This window comes from Pelmatolapia mariae, linkage group LG3_W (assembly GCF_036321145.2).
Source record: "Pelmatolapia mariae isolate MD_Pm_ZW linkage group LG3_W, Pm_UMD_F_2, whole genome shotgun sequence".
Classification (NCBI taxonomy): domain Eukaryota; kingdom Metazoa; phylum Chordata; class Actinopteri; order Cichliformes; family Cichlidae; genus Pelmatolapia; species Pelmatolapia mariae.
The window spans coordinates 53403177-53424085 of record NC_086229.1 but is presented as its reverse complement, the minus strand read 5'-3'; the positions used below and the strand labels follow the sequence as shown (position 1 = coordinate 53424085).

Here is a 20909-nt window from a genome sequence, read left to right as displayed (position 1 = left end):
TTCTAAAAAGAAAGAAGAAAAATTGTGTTAACAGGGCTGAGACTTGGTGCAGTAAATAAATTCACATCCTTCCATCCTCATGTTTCTAAGTGAACTGTATATGCACAATTTACTTTCTTAGAAACTTGTGGAATTGTTAATGTTAACCTTCAAACCCAGTGTTACGATCATTCTTGTGGTTTTGTTGAGTTACGATTTGGATTCTTGTAATTTTTTGTTTGTGATTTGATTTCTTAATTTTTCTTATGGTAACAACTTTTTGTAATTAGAAAAGTTGTGCAGAAAAAAATATAGCATACTTTTTAAAAAAAATATATAATTTTACTGGTTTTTCCATCCAGTTGTCCAGATGTTAATAAAACCTGTATTCCTATAACTTTGCAGGATGTGATTCACAACAATGTGACAAGAAGAACATAAATCAGGTATAATCATATCAGATAAAATAATGCACATTATACTTTCTGAGAATCAGTTTTGAGTTTGTTGGGGTAGTTTCTAGGATGAGACCCTATTAGACTGAGAAGTGGTCAGATGTTGGCTCCAGTTGGAGTTTAATCTTTCAATCGTATGTAAATGACATTAACAAGGATTATGTTTCTCATTCTCTCTCTCTACTTTTCCATCCCTCATCATCTCTCTATATATGAGTATGTCCACAAATAGCCTCACGCCTCCTGCTGTGTTTTCTTAGCCCTTGATCCCCTATCTATTACAAGTAGGGGATGGGCATGAGCTCTGAAAGTACAGAGAGTATTACTTCTTTGGAAAGGAGTTTCCTTCCAAAGAGACACTTAAAGATAAATAGCCTATATTAGCTATAATTTAAATAATCGGAGAGACAGGTAGACTACTGAAGTTGCAACCTTTCCCCTATTTACCTTTGACATAATTTACATCTTGCCAGTAGTCAGTATGAACCTGTCAATATATTTGGATTAAATTTCACTCTGCAGCTCTGGGGCGTGCGTAAGTAAAGCTGCCTTAACTCTGCACTTCAAAACAGTGTGGGCACAAATAAACAAATAGTGTTGACAAAACACGGCGATCCCTGCTTCACAGATGAGTAAATTCAGAGGTCACATGCACTGACACACATAAAAGTAACAGTTTTAGGTCAGTTATTAGAATTTCTACCTGAATTTATTCAAAACAGAGCATTTTATTTATGACATGAAAAAATAGCAAACAAAAAAATTTAATGAGGAAAATTTAATAGACAAAAATTACAGAAACATAATTTTAGGTTATTCTATATGCTAAAAATATTTTTGTAAATACATCACACGTCTTGACATATCACAGAACATAACCTAAAAGATTATAGCATGTTTAAATGAATATGACATAACTATGCAGGAGTAGCAACTTTAAAAGTAAAGCAAAAACTGAACTGCAGCTGCACAAAATCACCTTCTTCCTGTTTCTTGTACTTCTGTTATTGATCTTCCCACCTTGTGCTGCCTCTGTAGCAACAGGTGTCCAGAGTCCCAGCAGCTGCCTGGAGCCTTCAGCCGCTCTTGCGCTGTTGCTGTCAAAGCTCAGGGGCTCGGCTGGAGGGTATTTAAACTGAGCCGCACCCATCCAATCAAAACGTGAGATGTCCTGACGTCACAGTTGAATCACATGTGGAGGTTGTGACTATTTTGGGCGCCAAGCCAGTTGAAACACTGTGTGTTAGGCAGGTCTTTGCATGCTTGTTTTTACAAATAGTTAAAAAAAACAAAAAACAACTACAGCTCCAGTCCTAAAAGTTAGAGCAATTCAAAATGATTTAGAGAACACAAAAAATAAAGCAGGTGTAAAATTAATAATACTGATAACAACAACAACAATAATAAGAGTAACAAGAAGAAAAAGAACCAAACTCTGCAGATGTGTACATGATGGGTTGCTATGAAGGTTCTCATCTATATTAGATATTGTGACATCATCATGTTGCCTAGCATCTATCAACTAACAGCTTAAAATGGTGCATTTGTAACTTTTTTTGCATTTACAGTATATGCTGTTGTAATTTGGTGCTAAATAAAGAAATTTTTTGGATGATGTAAGAAATAATAAAATTAAATCAAACTACAAACACAATCACTTGGAGCCACACATACGTCAGCTTTTCCTCCTTTATTTCCTCTTTTTGCTCTCCCTTTTATCCTACTCTGGTGTGAATGTGGCAGATTGTCACCAGCTGTGGGAAGTCCTCCAGAGGGTTAAGCTCCTGCTGGCTCCTTACTCACACACCTGCTTCTCATTCACTTGTCATTCATCTATGATAAGAAGACTGTCTGTTCACCCAATTGACATTTCATTTTCCTAGTGATAAAGCATGTAAGTGTTACTTTAGCACTGTAGTACTTTGTCTTACTACTTACCCTAATGTCTTTTTTTTTGTCCTGCTTCAGCTTACTTTTTGATGTGTCAGTCAGGCCTGTTAATGGGTTTTCGCTGATGTGGCTGTTCTACCTGGGTTCATGCTTACCTCCTGCAAACCTGCTCACCAACAGAACATTTAAAGACTTCTCTTTTTGCTCGACAGTTGCAAGCCAGGTGAGTAATAGGTTTGACTGGCTTGTGAGTGTGGGTCAAAAAGGGTTTTCTTGTTGCCCTGAAACTGATGCTCTCATTTGTCTTGGACCATTCTGACCTTTTTCACTTTGCGTCAGTAGGAATTCTTGATAGCATTTTGTGGCTTTAAAGGAGAAATAGTGAAAAATTAATATCATTGGGATACTGCATTGGGAAAAAAAACAAACAAAAAACTGAACTTTGCCATTTCAATGATATTTTTATTGTTATATGCTGTTTGCTTTATCAGTTTTTAAAGTGCCCACATGGGATGGCTTTCATGGCCCTATATGGCCTTTTTGTGGGAAAGACCACTGCAAGTTTCCCACAAAAGCCCATACAGGGCCCCAGAGAGCAAAATGACAACTACAGCTGCTGTTTGGTAATCAACATCTTAAAGACAGTTGAAGAGGGTATGCTGAAATTGACTAGATATGGTAATGTACATTGATCAGGCATAACGCTATGGCAGGTGAACTGAATAACACTGATCTGGGAACACCTGGCACCAGGATGCACTTTGGTCTGTGAATCCTTGAGGCCTACCATCCATGTAGATGCCTGCAAAATAAGCATTGTTGCAGACCATGTACATCCCTTAATGGAAATGGTATTCCCTGATAGCGCCAGTACAGCAGGATAATGCACCCTGCCACAGAACAGAAATGGCTCAGGTTTGAGCACAACAAGAAGTTTGAGGTTTTGACTTGGTTTCCAAATTCCCCAGATCTGAATCTATCTGTAGGATGTACTAGACAAGTGAGTCTGATCCATGGAGGCTCCAATTCACAACTTACAGGATCAGTTGCTACCACCTTGATGCCAGATGCCACAGCACACCTTCAGGGGTCTAGTGGAGTAGCTGAATTGACAGGTGAGGGCGGTTCTGGCAGCAAGGGGATCAACATAATATTTGACAAGTGGTCATGTTTTGCCTAAATGGGGTGTAAACCTTTTGGCATGCTCCATTCTTAAATTTGTTTTAATCTTTACTGGCATTTGAAACTTAAGAAAAAAAAAAAAAAGCTATGAATCTAGAAAGCAGTTGTTTCTGGACTCCATTTGTTTAACTGTTAGTATGCAATTTTAACCCTAAAGCTTGAACTCAACCAGTTTCAACTAGCCAGCCAGTCGGGAGTCTCCAGTGCTACTGAGCTGGTGGAGATGAGCTTAAATTTACACCTCAGGATGACAACATGAGGCACGTCATCTGTGTGTTGCTCTGTAAGTTGCGTTTTTCTGCTTCTTTCAAGAGGTCGGAAGACTGTGGAAACTTAAATGACTCTTTTAAACTCTATTTTATATAGTGCTGTCTGTCCACTTTTACCCTGGAAGCTCTGTAAGCATCGATGGATCACAATCTCATAGTGATCCATCGAAATTGGTTTTACAGTTTCAACTATAAAAACCTGATATGTTAAATCTTAGTCTCTCTGAGGCTATAGTAGTAGAGTTGTGTTTTTGTTGTTTTGTTTTTTTGTTTAATCTTTTTCTATTTCAGTATGACACAATAGTTGTAATTCTATGCCATGAATTTATTTTGAATATAAAAGTCTGCATAATTTATGTCATTTCCTCTTAACATTACAGAAACAAAGATTCTCTATGGAACTTGACTGTATGTTGAAGTGGCAGCCTTCAAGGACTGGAGTTTGACCCCTGGGTTAGGTGATGCCACTTCCAGGCACAGTTTGTCCCTTTTTTTTTTTTAATACATAATTTATTATAAATAATAATTATAAAGAAGGAATCTTTATAATCATTTTTAAACTGCAACATTAAAATCTATTATCTAAAACTAATATATTAAGTTATTTTATGTTTGCATGTCCACTGTTTGGTACACTTGTTTTTTACTCAAGCAGATGTTGGGGCCAGTGAGGGAAGGAAGAGACAAAAATAAAGTTAAAGTATGCTTCAACATGACTAAAGGTTAAATGGCTCTATCTAGTGGGGAAAAGAAGCTAGTGTCAAGAGTTTGTTGGCATTAATCTAAGTAAATCCCATCTTATCAATTAGACAAATTTTCTTCAGGACACACAGTTCTTATGCCTTTCCTCTTAGAGGTCCTGGCATCTTATATGTACTGGGTCCCATTACTCATGAGCACATGGGAGTCTATAGCTGTATGGAAGGTGGCAGCGTGCCTAATGCTGACGTTGCAGCTGTGCACCATTTAATCTGGGTTACTGGTTAGCAATGATTTTATTTACTATTGTAGCCCTTCGTAATAAAGCTTGTGATTTATTTGCCAACAGTCACAAAGTAATTCAAAACTTAAAACAGCAGTTCATAATAATGCTCAATTTATTTGCAATCCACAGCTTTACAAATTATGTAGTATGTGAAATGTAATGATTACCTTAAGGCAGGGGTGTCCAAACTTTTTTCGCTGAGGGCCACATACTTAAAAATATAGGAGGGGCTGGGCTAGAAATTAGGTATATAACCTTAACTTTACTGTATTAAAGTTAGAAAAATCACTTAAGTGGTCAAATGTGTTATATTGTTGAATATAATTAAAGACAAAACTGCCTTCATCACAGCTTTCCATAAATGGATCTTTATTGATTTATTCAGAAAAAGCTTTGGTAGCTCATTCTCAGAACAGCAGCCTCAGATTTCTTCTTAGACAGAAGATTTACAGTACAGAGAAAAATCAATAAAGGGGAAATGGGATGGGTAAATTTTAAGTTTGCTATTTAAGTTATTAGGCTTAGAAAAACATCTATTAACGTTCGTTTGAAACGATTATCAACAATAACAGACTGAACTGGACTTAATAACAGGAGTCCGTATAATTTTAGTAAATTATTCTGGTGAGTATCAGCTGCGCTGGGTATGTAAATCGGGCCATCCAGCTGCGGTGCTGATCGTACGCCACTCGTGGCAAAAATTCAGACAAATGTCACTTGATCAAGGAGCAAATCTGCATCAGATGAGATCAGCTGACTTTGCGTGTGCGTGCGCTGTGCACAGCGGTGTGTGTACTCTGTGTGTTAACAAGAAAAACGCATATAAGAAAGTGGTGCGCAAAAGCAGGGTAGTGACAGAATTGATGCGCATTATTGATATTTAAAGCACGTGTACTTGCACATTAACACCCGGGTACTGTGGAATAGTGATGGTAAATTCGATTCTTTTTACTGAATCGAGTTTTAATGAGTCACTCACCCAAGTGAATCGGGTTTCTTGTGTCACTGAGTCAGTTGACCAGAGAGTGCAAAAATGTATATTTTCACTCAAACTTAATTTGTTTATCTTTTAATGTAAATCCTACTGCTAAGATGAATGATTGTAAAAGAAAACAACTATTTTCTTTAGAGCAAAAAAGAACAAAAAAAAATCTAAAGGGAACATTTATTTTTATTTTATTTGTATTTTCCTTAAATGTGTCAAATATATATTTTGTCATCTAAATGTCCACTGAGCTGTGAGCCAGGGGGCGATAAAGTGCCTCAACATTGGTTGCCAACCAAGAAGAAGCTGTGAGCCAGGAGGGAGGGGGTGAGTGATTCAGTGATTCGTTCAACTCGTTTGAGCTGTGAGCCAGGAGGGAGGGGGTTAGTGAGTCCTGAGTGATTCGCTTATGCTATGACTCGGCACAGCAAGGGAGGGGGTGAGTACCTCAAATGTGCTGTTAGCATGCTAGCAGAGCGATGCTACTGTGAACCGAGGAGCTATTGTCTTGATGTGAGCTTCTACTCAGGGTTTTTTCTTCCAGTTCAGAGCAGAAATGTTTTTGTTAATAAACTGGCTGTTGATTATTTCCCCACAATTTTAATTATAAGCTAGATATATTTCTACTAATGGAATTAGTTTGCTAACAGCAACAAGGATGAGTCAGTGAGTCAGTTGCGCTTGTGAATCATGATTCACGAGTCAGTAAAGTGATTCTCGAGTATTGAACTCGAGAATCACATCAAGAATCGAACATCACGACTGTGAAATATATTTTTTTGCTCACCTAAAGCGCTCGTGCTCTCGTCCACTCCCCGCAAAAAAATTAGCAGCTGTGCGGTGTCTGTGGCATCGGTGCTCTCATCGCATGCGATGGAGTAAAAATCAAAAGCGCAGTTTTATCAGACAGTTGCAGTTTAATGTTGGCTGACGAGTCTTCAATGCGTCGCACAACTGTATTTCTGGACATGCTGACGTTGTTGAAGTCCTGCACTTTTTCCGGGCACATTATTTCGGTGACTTTTATGAGGCTGTGTTTTATGAGGTCTCCATCTGAAAAAGGCTTGCGATGAGTTGGGCGACCTCATAGCTGGCTATTGTGGCCTTTTCCTGGACAACTTGAGCACGAAGAAAATACTGTTGCTGACCCTGCAGGAGAGCTACCATTTGCTTTAATTTCTGCTCTCGCAGCAGTGTAGGATGCATAGGCCTGATGTCTGGTTTCATAATGACGTCGTACATTATACTCTTTCATAACTGCCACAGTTTCAGTGCAGATCAAACGGATACACTTCCCCTTGAATTCTTTGAAGAAATATTCACTCTCCCACCGTGTCTGAAATTTTCTGCACTCACTTTCTACCTTTCGCTTCTTTGGTTCTGCCATGTTTAGTAACTTGGGGTAAATTTCTTCTGTGATTGTCCTTTTTGGTGGAGCAACTGCCTTGATCAACAGCAGCTCTCCCTGGTGTTAAAACTAAGAAGTGCAATACACTCAAGCAAAAGTTGAAGTGCGGGCCATATTCTATTCTATTTATAAAATTACTTGTGGGCCAATTAAAAATGGACCGCGGGCCGGAGTTTGGACACCCCTGCCTTAAGGATATTTGTCAGTAAAGAACAATGCACATTTGAAACATTTGCTTCCCTTGCAGTTAATGTGAAAGATAAGACATGCTGAGGCTCCACTTTCACCTGCAAGCATAATAATCACTTAACCATACAAGCCTACACAACAAAATGTGCCGTTACAATGTAACAGTGCATCTCTACAGTGTAATTACAATATAAGAAATGGGGATGGTGTCATTTCATTTTTGAACGTTGTTCACAGTGGAAAATCTGTCAGCTTTACTTTAACTCTGTTCTCTTCACACAGACAGACCAGTACAGCATACTTGTCACTAGAGATGCTGCAGTAATCAGGCTCATGCTCCACTCGTGAACCCTAACCTCTGGAAACATTCAAATTCCAGCTGATTCACTTTCAATTTTTAAACTTTGGCCTGAACAAGATGCAGTCTTAAAATATTTCATCACTGAGTGAGACCTGATTAAATAAAATGACCGACTGTTGATGCTAAATGTGAAATTTGATTTCAGACTGCGTTGTCTTTCTCTAAAGCAACACCAATAGAAACCAAAAAGAGATCACCTCCGACTTTGACGCCAGCTTCTACAAGGGCTTTAGTCCCATCAGGTAAAGCCATTTAATGTGCTGAGGTTTCTGCAAATTAACACCTTTTGTGTATCCCAGTAGAAGCTCTGAGTCAGAGGGCAGCATGACACTGAAAGATGTGACCAAGGATTCTACATGTGCCACCACCCAATAGCAGGACGGACTAATGACCTCTGGATTACTGTTAAAAGTACTGAAAAGGACACCGGTGCAATCCTACAGACACGGCAGAATTTGAATCTTACTCCTGGCTTCACAGCTCAAACTGAAAACAAGTCTTAAAGGGAGTGATGGAAGCATGATGCCATCAAGTCAACTGCTTGCCGATGGGCAGTGGCTCTTTGAGTGCCTTCAGTGACTGTGCAACAAATATCAAAATTACACTTGAGTGTTTTTCTTTGTCTGCCTAAAATTTATCTTCTGAACATGAATTAACATGGTAATATTTATCCATGAAATTGTGCCAGCCTGCTGTAAACGTGGGGTAGAAGTTATAGTATTAGGGCGTGTCACCAAGGCTTATTTCCCAAAACTTCAAGTGGTGCGTGGGTTTTTTTTTAAAAAAAACAAAAAAAACAAAACCTCTCAGATTTTTAATTATCAATTGGCTTAACCTTGCCTAATTTCCAGGTATTTTACAGGAATATTGACACTTTTAGAAAATTGTTTGAACAGTGATTTGTGACTCCGTCAGTATAAAGTCACATAGGGAGGGATTTAAAAAAAAAAAAAAAAAAATTTAAGAATACTCCATAATACAATCCTGTACCCTGGAAAATATTTCACCCAAATTGCACAATATTTAAAATTGTGCAGTATTTCAATTCATTTAGTCAAATTATTATTTTTGGCTTGTTTTATTTTATTTTTTAAATGGAAACATTACCCTTATGCTGATGCACCTGCCTTGTAGGAAAGTCAAACTGCACAGTAATTTTTACTGTACTTTATTTCTTATGTCTGGTATTTGCCTCGCAGCAAATCCCCAAAGGAAAACATTTCACTTTCCCAGACAACTTAACCTGGTTTAAACATGTAATAGTGGATATGGTAAAGTTGTGGCACTTCTCAAAATTCAGCTGCCTCCCCAGAGAATCAAGTCCTGAGGTCACACCCAGTCCATCTCCACTCCAGACTGCAGCTTATGTCAGCAACCTCCCTTTGGTGAACTCTGAGCGGAGCCTGCAGTAGGTGGATGCTCTGCTCAGAGCAAAGATTTGTCACCAGTCAAATTTGCAGACAGTGGAAGAGGACTTTGTTTTTCTTCTTCAAATGACTCATCTTGCTACTACTTGTAGGGCTAGAGTGGGTCAGACTGGTTAGTTTAACCTCATTGGTAACAAAGTTTAAAATCTTAGTCAGTTTCAGCATAGTGTGGCAGTTGACTATCAAGTGTCTCATTAATAAACAAGTGCAACTCCCCCTGAAAGGCAACATCTGAACTTTGTTTTTGTGGCAACATGCTGAGTTCAGCCTTTTATCACATCATTGTAACAAACTTTGTCACCATTGTCAACTTTTACCTTCAACACTAATGAGGAATGTCAAAGTCAAATACGTATTCAACCCAGGTGCTCATGATCCCCACGGCCTAGTATAATATTGTAAAGTCTGAAGATGATCCATAAAGAATTGTAGGTAATAAGGTTTTTACTGATGTTCACATTTGTGGTTTCGATTTTGAAACCTGTGGACACTAACGTGCTAACAGACAAACTAAACCAATTATATAGTCTCTTTTGCAGGAGTGTAATTCTAGTGGAAACATTACAGAAGGCCTACTGCCCTCCGCTCTGAGCATGCAGTACTGCATGACACAATATGCAGTTGTTTTTGAGTTAAACTTTTGTAGGGTTACAAACTAAAAATTCTAAAAATGCAGGAGCACAAAAGTGGTTTTCTTTGGAAATCCAATATCACTGATGGACAGTCGTCTCACTGTGAGGGTTTTTTCCTTATATACTTTACATATACAGTGTAAATGTACCCTGTAACATTTGTAATGCACAATACAAAATCATTTTAGATGGATTTTACTTTTCAAAATATTAAATATTTCTTTTGACGTAATTTTTTTGGAAAAAGACAAGGTCAGCATTTTAAAGTGGCTTTCAAGGCTAAAACTACAACACTTTGAACAATAAGTCAATAGATGAGATAATCAGGAGTACTCCATCAATAAGTAGCTCCAAAGTCAACATTACAGAAGCACTGATGTCCTCTTTACTGAGAGGATGTAGTACTCATGGCATAAATGCACAAGTGAGATCAGTTTGAGCATTTTTTTAAAGGGACCAACACTAAAAAAAAATAAAAAAGTGGGGGTGGGGAGCACACACTAAAAAATCCACTTCACAAGTGATAAACATATATTTCACCAGCAGGGGGTAATGAAGCGACAGTGCTCTTCAATACTTCTAAACTATAAGGGAATTTGAGTTGAGACCATTTTATCATACACAGGTAAAACTAACATTTTCTTTTCATGCACACAACGAACTAAAGACAATCACATCTCAGTGATAATGGGAGACTTCAACGGCAATTCATAAGACATTAACAACCCAAGATGATTTCTTGAACGCCATGTCAACAATTTGGTTGTCAGTGCATAATTTGCATGTTTTCTGAGTGTTTTTGGAGCTAACACTAGCCAGCTTGGTAAACAAGTAACCAGTAAAATTAACTGTATTTTTATTTTTCCAATAAAGAGCATGCTTATTGACACTGAGGACATAAAATCAGTAAAATAAAGAGCTGCATTTAAATAACAATAGCTTTTGTAAATATATTCTGGTGTCCCTGAACTCTAGGAAATATTCAAACATTTTAGAAATTTCATGACACAACTGTTTGGAAGTTAGACACTAAAGACTTTAATTGTTTATTCATCACACTATGGTCACCGAGACCTGTCTCTAACAATGACCACAAACTTGCTCAGGGTCAACTTGTTCTATGTAAAGATAGTTACTATTGGCTGCCAGCTGTCTGGCAATCAAGAGTCAGTGGAAAATAAGGAGGCTGCTAAGGTCACCATAATCTGTCATGTAGATATGTTGCAGCAGGCCATGAATAAATACTTAAAAAGACAACAGAGGAAACAATTGGTGCTGTGGCTTGCTTAGCTAGTAGGGGTGCAATGATACTCGTATGGATATTGAACCGTTCGATACAGTGCTTTCGGTTCGGTACGCATGTGTATCGAACAATACAAAATTTTTAATTTATTTTATCAACTTTTCTTCTGACGATGCTGTCTGTGTTGAGAGCTCAGTGGATCTGCGTTCGACTACTCCGCCTAGGCTGCACTGTCAAGCGCAGATCCACTGAGCGCAGCGCAAGCTAGCGAGACAGAAGCTAAGCTCGTTGCAACATGGCAAGTTGAACCTCCCCCACCCTCATTCAGATCTGGCCTTTGGAACTATTTTGGTCTTCATGTAAAGTATGACCCTGAAGGTAAGCGCGTCATGGACAAAAGTAAAACAGTATGTCGGATGTGCCACGCAATGCTCAATTACATTGGTGGGAACTACTGCGTTAGCGCAGTTTGCTCGTTAACGTGTTGACACCGTCCAGCCCCACGCACGGGGTCCCCACGCGATCCCCCCACCCCAATTCACATTTAGTTGGTGCTAAAACAACAAATGCAGAGACCATAAACAAAACTTTAAAAAGAAGTTCCCCCCTCCAAAACAAGCCTTCGCCTGATTGTTATCTCTCTCATATTGTAGGATCTTTATCTTACAATAACAAACACCTTTAGATGACTTATATTCTCCACGGCTCCACACCATTTCTAGTTGTACAAAACTGTATTTATATACAAATTTATGTGGACACATGGAAAGTAATGTGAAAGTAAAGTTACTAGAAATGTGATCAGAAGTTTGCATGTTTGTGGCATCTTTGTAATGATGTTCAAAAAGGCATAATTGGTTTTAGTATTTTTTGTGTTAAGGTTTTAGTATTTCAAGGGTAAATCTGAAACTTTATAATTGCAGACTGCAATTGTCGCTGCTTATCCAAAACCCAGCCTGCCAAAGAAACCAGCTCCAACTTTGACATCAGGGTCTACAAGGGTTATAAAAGTTTAGCTTTATGTTCTGAGGTTTTCTGAGATTTGAAAAAGTAAACAAACCCTACGTGTATCTAGGCCTGCCATCAAAAGCACTGTTACTCTGAAAGCAGTGACCAATTTGTATTATTGTTAAAGGTATTAGAAAACACATAGGAGAGAAAGAAGTAAAACAGCAGTTGAGTTTTATTAACCTTCATGTCTTCACAGCTCCATCTGAAAACAAGAAGAAAGGAAAAAGCCATGGTGCTATAATGGCATCATAAATCAGTCCAGTCGCCGGCTTCTAACCTCTGATTTTCTCTTCATATTCACTGACTTTCCAATAATTATTAATGCTCAGAAGATTAATGAACACCACATTTTTAAATGGTTTGACTGATGTAGTGAGATAATCATATTATTTAAAATAATCATTTTTATTCTCAATAATACTAAAAAAATATAAACGAGGTCTTAAGAAACCTGTGAAACAGTGGTGATTTATAATTAATAGGAATTTTTTAACCTTTCAGAACCAAAACCTGTTATTTAATATTATTAGTAACTGCTCAATATAATATTTAGAAATAAATCATAAATAGCATAATAGCACGATGTTTATGATATTATGTCTGTATTCCTGAAATTTTTGTAGATTTCTGAGGATACTTTAATAAACCATGTCTGCTCAGTGTTTCCTACGTACCAGCTGAATAAATCATGGTGGAGACACTCTTGTTAAGATGAGGGTGACTTTAATGTTTCTGAATAATTCAAAGAGGCAATCCGGTGCTCCGTCAACAACATTACTCCATTGCAGGAGGAGGAGTTATGAAAGAGGCGGATGGAAATGTAACAGAAGAAAAAAGGGATGAGAAAGATTTGGCTCCCAAAAGGACAACATCACTGAGATGCCAGAACAGAAAAGGAAAAGAGAATTAACATGAAATACAAAAAATATTATTTTAATAATGGAGACTAAACAAGCACATGCTGTTTCGCCCCCTATCAGTACAGACCAGCTACTGCAATAAAAAAGGACTACTGACAAAAGTGCAGTGACCTGGAAAAAGAGGAAGGAAAGGCAAGGAAGAGAAGAAAAGAGAGAAAAAGACAAGTAAAAAGAAATGAAATGAAAGTAACAAAAGAAAAAGAAAGCAGGAACGTAAAATTATAAATAAAACAAAAAACAAGTAGAAAAGGATCAGAAGGCAAAATGAAAACAAAAAACAGAACAAGAAGGCACAAATACAGAGAAATCAAATAAAATAAAAAAGGTAAAATGAGAGGAAAGGAAAGCACATCCAGAAAAGAAAAGAAAAAAACGAAAACAACGGCATAAGGAAAGGTAAAGGATGACGTGAAAGCAAAAAAAGAGGACATAACCAAAATTATAACCATAGAAGGCAAATGAGAAAAGAGAAACAAGGGGAAAAGAAAGTGCATGTAATCAGAAAGGAAAGGAAAGGAAAGGAAAGGAAAGGAAAGGGGGGTGCCCAGATGATATAAAACGGAAAGGAGTAAGGAAAAGATACAACAATCTGCCGGAAACTGTTCAGTGGCTCACTCGAGGCAGTCTGGGATCCCGGCTGCCTGAGTGCTTTGTCAAAAAGAAATTGGATGAAATATTCAGCAGCAGCAGAGCTGCTGTCCTCTCTGCTCCACATCAACAACCACTGGCTGTTTGAATATGAAACACTGGAAGAAGCACACAAAATGGAGCACCACTGACTCCTGCTCTTACTGCTGTTTAATGAAACTGTAATAAATTTTTAAACCTGTACTGATATTGTTGGAAAACTAGCAGTGGGAGTGGTAAAAGTCATAGCAAAACAGTAGAAGTACGATGTGAGAGTGAGCAGCAGTAAGAATTACATGTAGCAATGTTAGTGTACATGCAAGTGATTTTAGTAGCTAATATAATGTTACCTTTCACCTCCAGGAGTTTCCTACTGTTTTTAATCATTATGCTAAGATGGTCAGCTTTCAGCTCTGTAAATGATGATTGAATGACAGATCCGCGTTTAGTTGAGGTATCCATTAGCTGTGCATTTACTCTCCATTTTGGTCTTGCTCCAGGTACAAGATCCCCTGGAAAAATTAAGGCTCAGTCAAAACAGGAAGAGGATAGTGCTTTTGTTTTTTCTCTTTTACTAAAATGGTGTGTCATGAAACAACCCAACCATGGAAAGAGTCCAGTTCTCAAAGGAGTCACAGAATGACTGCACTGAAAGCTCTGAAATCTCAGCTCAATCAGTGAACCTGGTCATTGATTTATAAATGTTGCCTACTACTAGCAAGACGTTTTCAGTACCTAAACCTAATTAAAGAAAAATGAAAACTAAACAAATAAGTGAGTGATGAGAAAAGCAAGACAAAGTGTAAAAAAGGTCTAAAAAGTACACAAACTAGGTTTCCATGACTGATAAACAAGTAATGTCGGTACAAACTCATCAGTATCCTAATGTGGACTTTGAAGGTCTCTAAAATGGACCCATAAACTCTTGACAGCCACTATTGCTAGGACTGGTGCCTCACGATGCAGACAGCATCTGGCCAAAATGGCAATATATGATATAAATCATCATCATTAACTGCTCCCTTATTTAATTTGGTGGAGAAATAAACTGAACAAATCACTTAGCTAACTCTTCTTTTAACATAATCCAGCAGGTTTTTTGTCACTTAAATTAAACATGTGATACTAAATTTCTAACACTCACAAAAAGCAAGACCCTTACTTGATATACATCAAGTGGGTGCTTCAAGGTTAGCTCCGTGTGCATCTCTGGAGCTCTTCTAGCTCTGATGAAGTTTCAACATTTGTCCTTGGAGAGTGGTCAGAGTAGGACTTCTGTAGAACAGTCTAAATACAGTAGCTGTTGTCAAAGTGATTCAGAGGTGCACAAGAAGATGACTGTGATGGGAAGAACAGAAGATCTGATTGGGTTATTCTGAGTGATAGTTGCACAAGGTGTAAGATGACATGGGGTGATATGAATAGGTAAGTGCAGTAAACAAATGTGCTGTGCATACAGTGCAGACTTCTCCATTTAAGAGCATTTCTGTTTTAGAGTCATATCTCAGAGGGGTTTGAACTTTCTAGACTACTCTCAGTCTGCCACAGCGGATGCCTTCCTGCAGCAACTCAGAATCCTTCCTGTCCTCTTCTTCCGCTTCTTCATCTTTAACCCTTTGAGGCTACTGTCAGAGCAGATGGACTTCCTCAGACTCCTGATGTGTTTTTCCTGCTCCCGAATCTTTGACTCCAAGTGGGACTGGATTGCTGTGCCCAGAGATTCCAAGTCCACAGAGGCGCCATACACCTCCCATGTCATCCCTTGCTCATCCCATGCTACGTCCTGTGGCTTTTCTGTCTCCTCCTTATTCCCATTTTCTTCCACCTCCTTCTGCACCATCTTTGTCTCCTCCTGCTCCTCATATTTCCACATGCTATCAGTGCTAACATCTCTGTCTTGGTTTTGTCCTAGTTGTTGCCCCGACATGAGAGCAGGGCTTTTCTGAAAGCTGTATGCACGCAAACAGGCAGGCAGGGAGTTTGCCTTGTTTGTCACAGCTGACGGAAGTAATGACTGGCTACGCAACTCAATGTCAATCTTGCAGATATGCTGGACAGGTTTCTGAGTAGCTGGGACACAGCAAAGGGATGGAACTGTTGGCAAAATCAAACTACCTGACTGACAGCTAGGTGAGCCAATGAGAGAGGAGGCGATACCTCCCTGGTAGAAGCTGGGACTGGTGGATGCTGACCGTTCCACAACCTCCACCTCCACTTGGACAGCAACTTCTCTTTGCCCTCCTGCCAATGGATAAAGCCTCTCCCTTGGGTCAGTCATGGTCGCCATATCTCTGACCTTCTTGTGGTTTGCTGTAATGGTGGAAACGGGATAAAGAGAACTACCCTGATCCAGTCTCTGTCTCCCCCTCTCTTGTTTTTTTTTCTCTGTGATTTTTCTCTCCACACTCACTGTCCTCGATGAAGAGGTGTTACTACCAGCAATCATGGCATTTGGCTCTCCCAGGTGGCCAGGTTTACTCAGCAGACCCTCTGGTATCCTCGCAGTACCTCCTGTTGACCATGCTGCATTGTCAGTCACAGCCCCCTGGGATTCTGATGTTCCTCCTACAGCTGCTGCTTTTCTCTCAGGCACTTTTAAATGCTTTTCTTTGACGTCAGCACCCATTTTTGCTTGTGTCTTAGTGATAGAGTCAAAAGTGAGACCCCGAGTCAGAGAGGTATTATGAGATACACCGCTGGGATTTGTTTCCACAGTTACACATGCTGCAGGTTCATTTATGGATCCTCCCATTGTAGTCAAGGGAATGGTGGTTCTGGTTTTGGGGCTGGAAGTAGCCAGTGGGCCTGAAATCGCAGAAACACCTGAAAGTAAGAAATAAATATTAGCTCATATATATATATATATATATGAATTGCATAAAAAGCATAAATTATTATTATTATTATTATTATTATTATTATTATTATTATTATTATTATGCCCAATTTTTTTCTTATATTTGTTTCAATAACCACTTGGATATTTAAAAGTAAATTAATCTCAGTGCTGATTTTGTGACCTTTCTGCATTATTGTTGTAATTCTAGTTTTGGGCTGTGACTTAATTGTTTCTTCTCTTTTTCTTTTGCTTTGATCATTACACTGAAATGAAACATTGTTGTCAAATATAAACTAATATAACTAAAAACAAAAGAAACTTCCCAATGAAAAACCTTCTACAATGCATACACATGGTATTTTTTTTTTTTTTACAGAAAAAAGATGCTTGATGCTTGGTTAATTGTCCATTGTTTTGGATTTTTGTCAGGTTTTTCCTTAGTATCACTTGTTTTAATAAAAACAATAATGGATTTTTGTTATTACAGTCATGAATACCCAAATCTCAATTACTGTATTAAAAGCTACCTGACCTGAAAGTTTATTCTTTTTTATAGAATACCACACTGGAGTATTGGAGGTGGAGGTTGTACCACATTGAACCCTGACTGAAGCTTATTTTGTCAGACTGACTATTACATTACAAACTGATGATCATAAGATGTCGGTTTTGCAAAATGTCGACATAAAATTAAATTGTTGCAGTAGTTACCTGGAGCAGAGCCAGGGCTTATCTGGGCATCTCTGTGTGGTCCAAGAGGATTTGAATCAAGAGTTTTCCCAGCACAAGATCCAGGACTCCTACTTGCTGACCCTGGTCTTGGAGACAGTGTCAAGGAAGAGGGCAAATCCCTCAAAGCTAGTTTTGAAGTAGAGTGAACTGGTCCAGACTTGGAAATGTTTGATCCAGCTTTAGGGTCCGTACCTTGTTTGGTACTGGATGCTGAAGTCTTGAGGTTGCCATCTTTGGACCCAGACAGACTGGTTCTAATGGATGATGGGGAAACAGATCTGACAAGGTCTATTTTAGAGCTAGAGGTTGTTAAAGTAGATATAGAAGTTGACCGTGTTGGCTCAGCTTTATAATTGGAAGAGGCATCAGAACTAGAAGCAGTCCCACATTTAGCAGTTGGGCTAGTTTGAAGATTGATTTTTGAATCTGGCAGAGATTTGGGATCTTGGCCATCCTTTGACCTTATGCTGATTCTAGAGGCCCCAGCTGTCTTAGACTCTTGAGTAGTTTTGTTTGGTTTAATATCTGACATATTTCTAGAGTCAGTGCTATCTCTGGTGAAGTCATTTTTAAGATCTAAACTATCCCTAGAGTCTGAACTCGTTTTGGAAGCCGAACCACTTTTGGAATCTAAACTGTTTCTTGACCCCATCTGAGCTTTAGAATTGTGACTGGCTTTGGAATCAGTGCCAGTTTTAGAAACCAGACTGTCCTTGGACACTGTGGTTCCCTTAGAGTTTGAACTGAATTTGGAATTGGTTTTGCATCCAAAACCAGCACTTGAATCTTTACTCTCAAGGTTCTCCTTTGGTTGTGTTGTGTTACTGTTTACAGTCCCGGTGGCTTTTTTCTGTGTGGATGGCTTGGGACTTACAGACGTCAATAGGGGGCTCTTGTTACTAAGAAGTACTGATTCTCCCCTCTGACTTGGTGATTTTGTAGCTGTAGAGGATATTTCAGAACTATGAGTTCTTGAGTCATGCCCAGTTTTTGGATTGGACTTGCTGGTTATGCCCGCTGGATTTTGGTTGACTTCCACTGTTGGTATTTGATTTGCCAGTTTTGAGCTGATAGCCTTTGCCTCTGCTTTCTGGTTAGGAATTTGGGGGCTTACAGGTAGGTGTAAAGTTTGTGGCGAAGGTGTCTTGATCACTTTCCCCCCATCCTCTTTTTGGTTTGACTGCATACTTAGATTGACTGTTATTTTATTTGTAGTCTTTGTGGTTAGCCCAGCCGTCAGAGATTTTGTAGAGTTCAGACTCTGTATTTTTATACTTTCAGTACTTTTGGGGCTGCTAGCCATTGTTGTTTGCTCCATCTGCTGTGGTTTTAGACTGGTGTGCATCTTGGTGCTAAGTCCTGGGGCATGTTTGATATTTGGTGATTTCAGCAGTTGCTCATCTCTGCATCTAACCGTTGGCTTAGCTGTCGGTGAACGAGACAAAGCTGGGATTTTGCTTTTTTGCCGTGATGGGTCATCTCTCTCTCCTGGTGATGTCACAGTGGGTGTAAGGATGCTTGCTGACATACTTACTGCTACTTTCACCCCAGGTTTTTCACCTCCTTTGGTCACATTATCCTTTTTCTGTCCCCCATGCAGCTTTGAGGACTCGATGAATGGGCGGGGATTGCTTGGTGAGGTAAGATTGAGGTTAAGGTTAAAGTTAGGTTCCAGTTCAAGTTGTGTATTAGCATCTATGTTGCAGAGGTTGTCTTCAAGCCCATCCTCCCTTGTAACTGGACCTTCTGATTGGATGATATCTCTCTGTCGTTTTAAAAGATTTTTTGAGGTTTCCATGATAATAATGATGATGATGGTTAGTGTGTATCCAGTAGAAATAAGGAGCAATTTTTGTGATATTTTTCACTTGATACTGAGAACCTGACGAGACAGATGGATAAAGAGATGATTAAAAACAATAAGCCAAGCGGAGGCTATAGATGATGCATGTTTGATTGAAAGATAGCAGTTTCACTAGGCAAAAGTGTTCATAAGTTATTGATATAATATGACGAAAAAGTGACACACAACAAGAAAAAATGCCCACACATAAGAGTAAAGACTTCAGACTAGTAGTTCAGCCCTGTCTGGCAGCTATTTTCTGCCAAACACATGAATTCTCATGAGACCCAGTTTCACTCACATTTGCATTTTCCCTCCTGTGCTTGACACAGGCATCCATAGTCATGACTAGATTTTAAAAAGGAAATACAAGCGACCTGTTGTTTCAAAAAAGCTCTGTACATATGATGAAACTAACTGAGACAAAACTGAAAGGAGTCACATATTTATAACATCACAATTACACTTAAGTTGACATTTTACAGCTTTTTCCTGGTTTTCAATATCAATAGAACTACTAATGTATTACAAAAATATCAGGCAAGTCTTGATATAAATAGAAATATAATTAAAAGAGCAAGCAATAATTTAAGCATTTTAAAGTCACTCATGGGTATTACAGAAAGTTGTCAGTGGAATATTACTGCAGGCTTGTAATATATTTCTTTCATACCTGTTCAGGATCCACATACATCAGTGTTGGTTGACAAAGGCATGGTAAATGTTCGACAGTCCATCGCTGCAGACTCCCAAAGTGGAGAAAAAGTCTTCATCTGGTTCCCCGCTTCTTTCTCCTCAATGCTCTACCAGAGGAGGCACCAATGAATAAATTACAAGAGGAGGGAGCAAGGAAGCAGAGAGGAGAACACAGGGGCTGAGGAAAAAAAAGAAAAACATTATCACACTCCCCTTATCCCACTTTTCTTCTGTCATGGATTTGTCTTCAGATGTACTCCACCATTTAATTCTATTCTTAAGACCTCCTCCTCAATTTGTAATCCCCTCTTCTGTTTTTAGGTTTTCCTTGTCTGTTTTTCCTGTCAACCACCCAATATTTTGAGCACAATCTATGCCATGAAAAATTAATGCAGTGTTAAAGGCAAGAAAAGGAAGTCTAAGCCTGTACTTGTCATGGTCCTGGGTCTGTGACCCAGGGTTTTGAGTTTTGGGAATGTTTAGGAGTTTTCTTGTTTGTTATCCTTATGTTATAGTTTTGTATTTTGTATCACTGTCATTAAGGTTTTTGTGATGATATTAAGGTCAGGTTTGGGTTTCAGGCTTTTGTTCTTATAGTTATCATGTTGCTATGCTCAGTATTTGTATTTTCTGTTCTTAGTCTTGTTATCTAGTCTTTAGGTGTCTGTTATTATATGTCCCCCTGTGTCTAGTCTCCTGTGGTTAGTCAGTTTTGTCATCATGTTTATTTTCTCGTCTTTGTGTTTGGTGTCTTCTTTTCTGTCTCTTGGCCCTGTCATGTGATTTTCACTCTCTTCTTGCATCACGATTCTCGGTGCTGAGCCTGGGTCTCTGTTTCTGTGTTTCTCATACTTCCTGTTTTGAGGTCCTGTATTAAATGCACACACATATACACACACACCTCTAACTGACCATCCTCTCTAAGTGATTTGAGAAGACGAATTTTGTTATTGGGAAATATCGTGTGAAAATGCTCCCCAACTGCTGATATATTTCACCTTTTTGGTGGTTCCATAATGTTCTCCTTGCAAGCTTGTGATGATCCTGAAAATCACATCAGATTAAGTTCACACATAAATCAAATCCCTGCATCTTTTCAGCAACTAGAGTCACATAATGAGGCAGTGATGTCGTTTCAGAGAAATCACGCCTTGTTTATCTTTTGTTGTGAAGGACAATACCCACTCGGGCTTCATTTGGATACGCCCCTATTTCTTGACACAGGCCGGGGGGCTT

At 38.8% G+C, this 20909-nt stretch overlaps 1 protein-coding gene across 1 annotated transcript; it reads right to left on the bottom strand.

Moving 5' to 3' along the window:
• Positions 1-12567: 12567 nt before the first annotated feature.
• On the bottom strand, positions 12568-19783 carry LOC134624649 (serine-rich adhesin for platelets-like). Its single transcript, XM_063469673.1, has 3 exons — positions 19651-19783; positions 17114-19016; positions 12568-16386 (listed from the first exon to the last, which is right to left on the bottom strand). The coding sequence occupies exons 2-3, from the start codon at positions 18930-18932 to the stop codon at positions 15098-15100; spliced, it is 3108 nt and encodes a 1035-aa protein (XP_063325743.1). The 5' UTR covers positions 18933-19016; positions 19651-19783; the 3' UTR covers positions 12568-15097.
• Between the last annotated feature and the right edge of the window lie 1126 nt (positions 19784-20909).

What these genes read in the sequence shown, in the direction of transcription:
- LOC134624649 (XM_063469673.1), bottom strand. Translation starts at nt 18,932, where the DNA reads ATGGAAACCTCAAAAAATCTTTTAAAACGACAGAGAGATATCATCCAA. An exon ending in AAGCCCTGGCTCTGCTCCAG is followed by an intron (nt 16,387 to 17,113) that starts GTAACTACTGCA and finishes TCTTACTTTCAG; the next exon opens with GTGTTTCTGCGATTTCAGGC.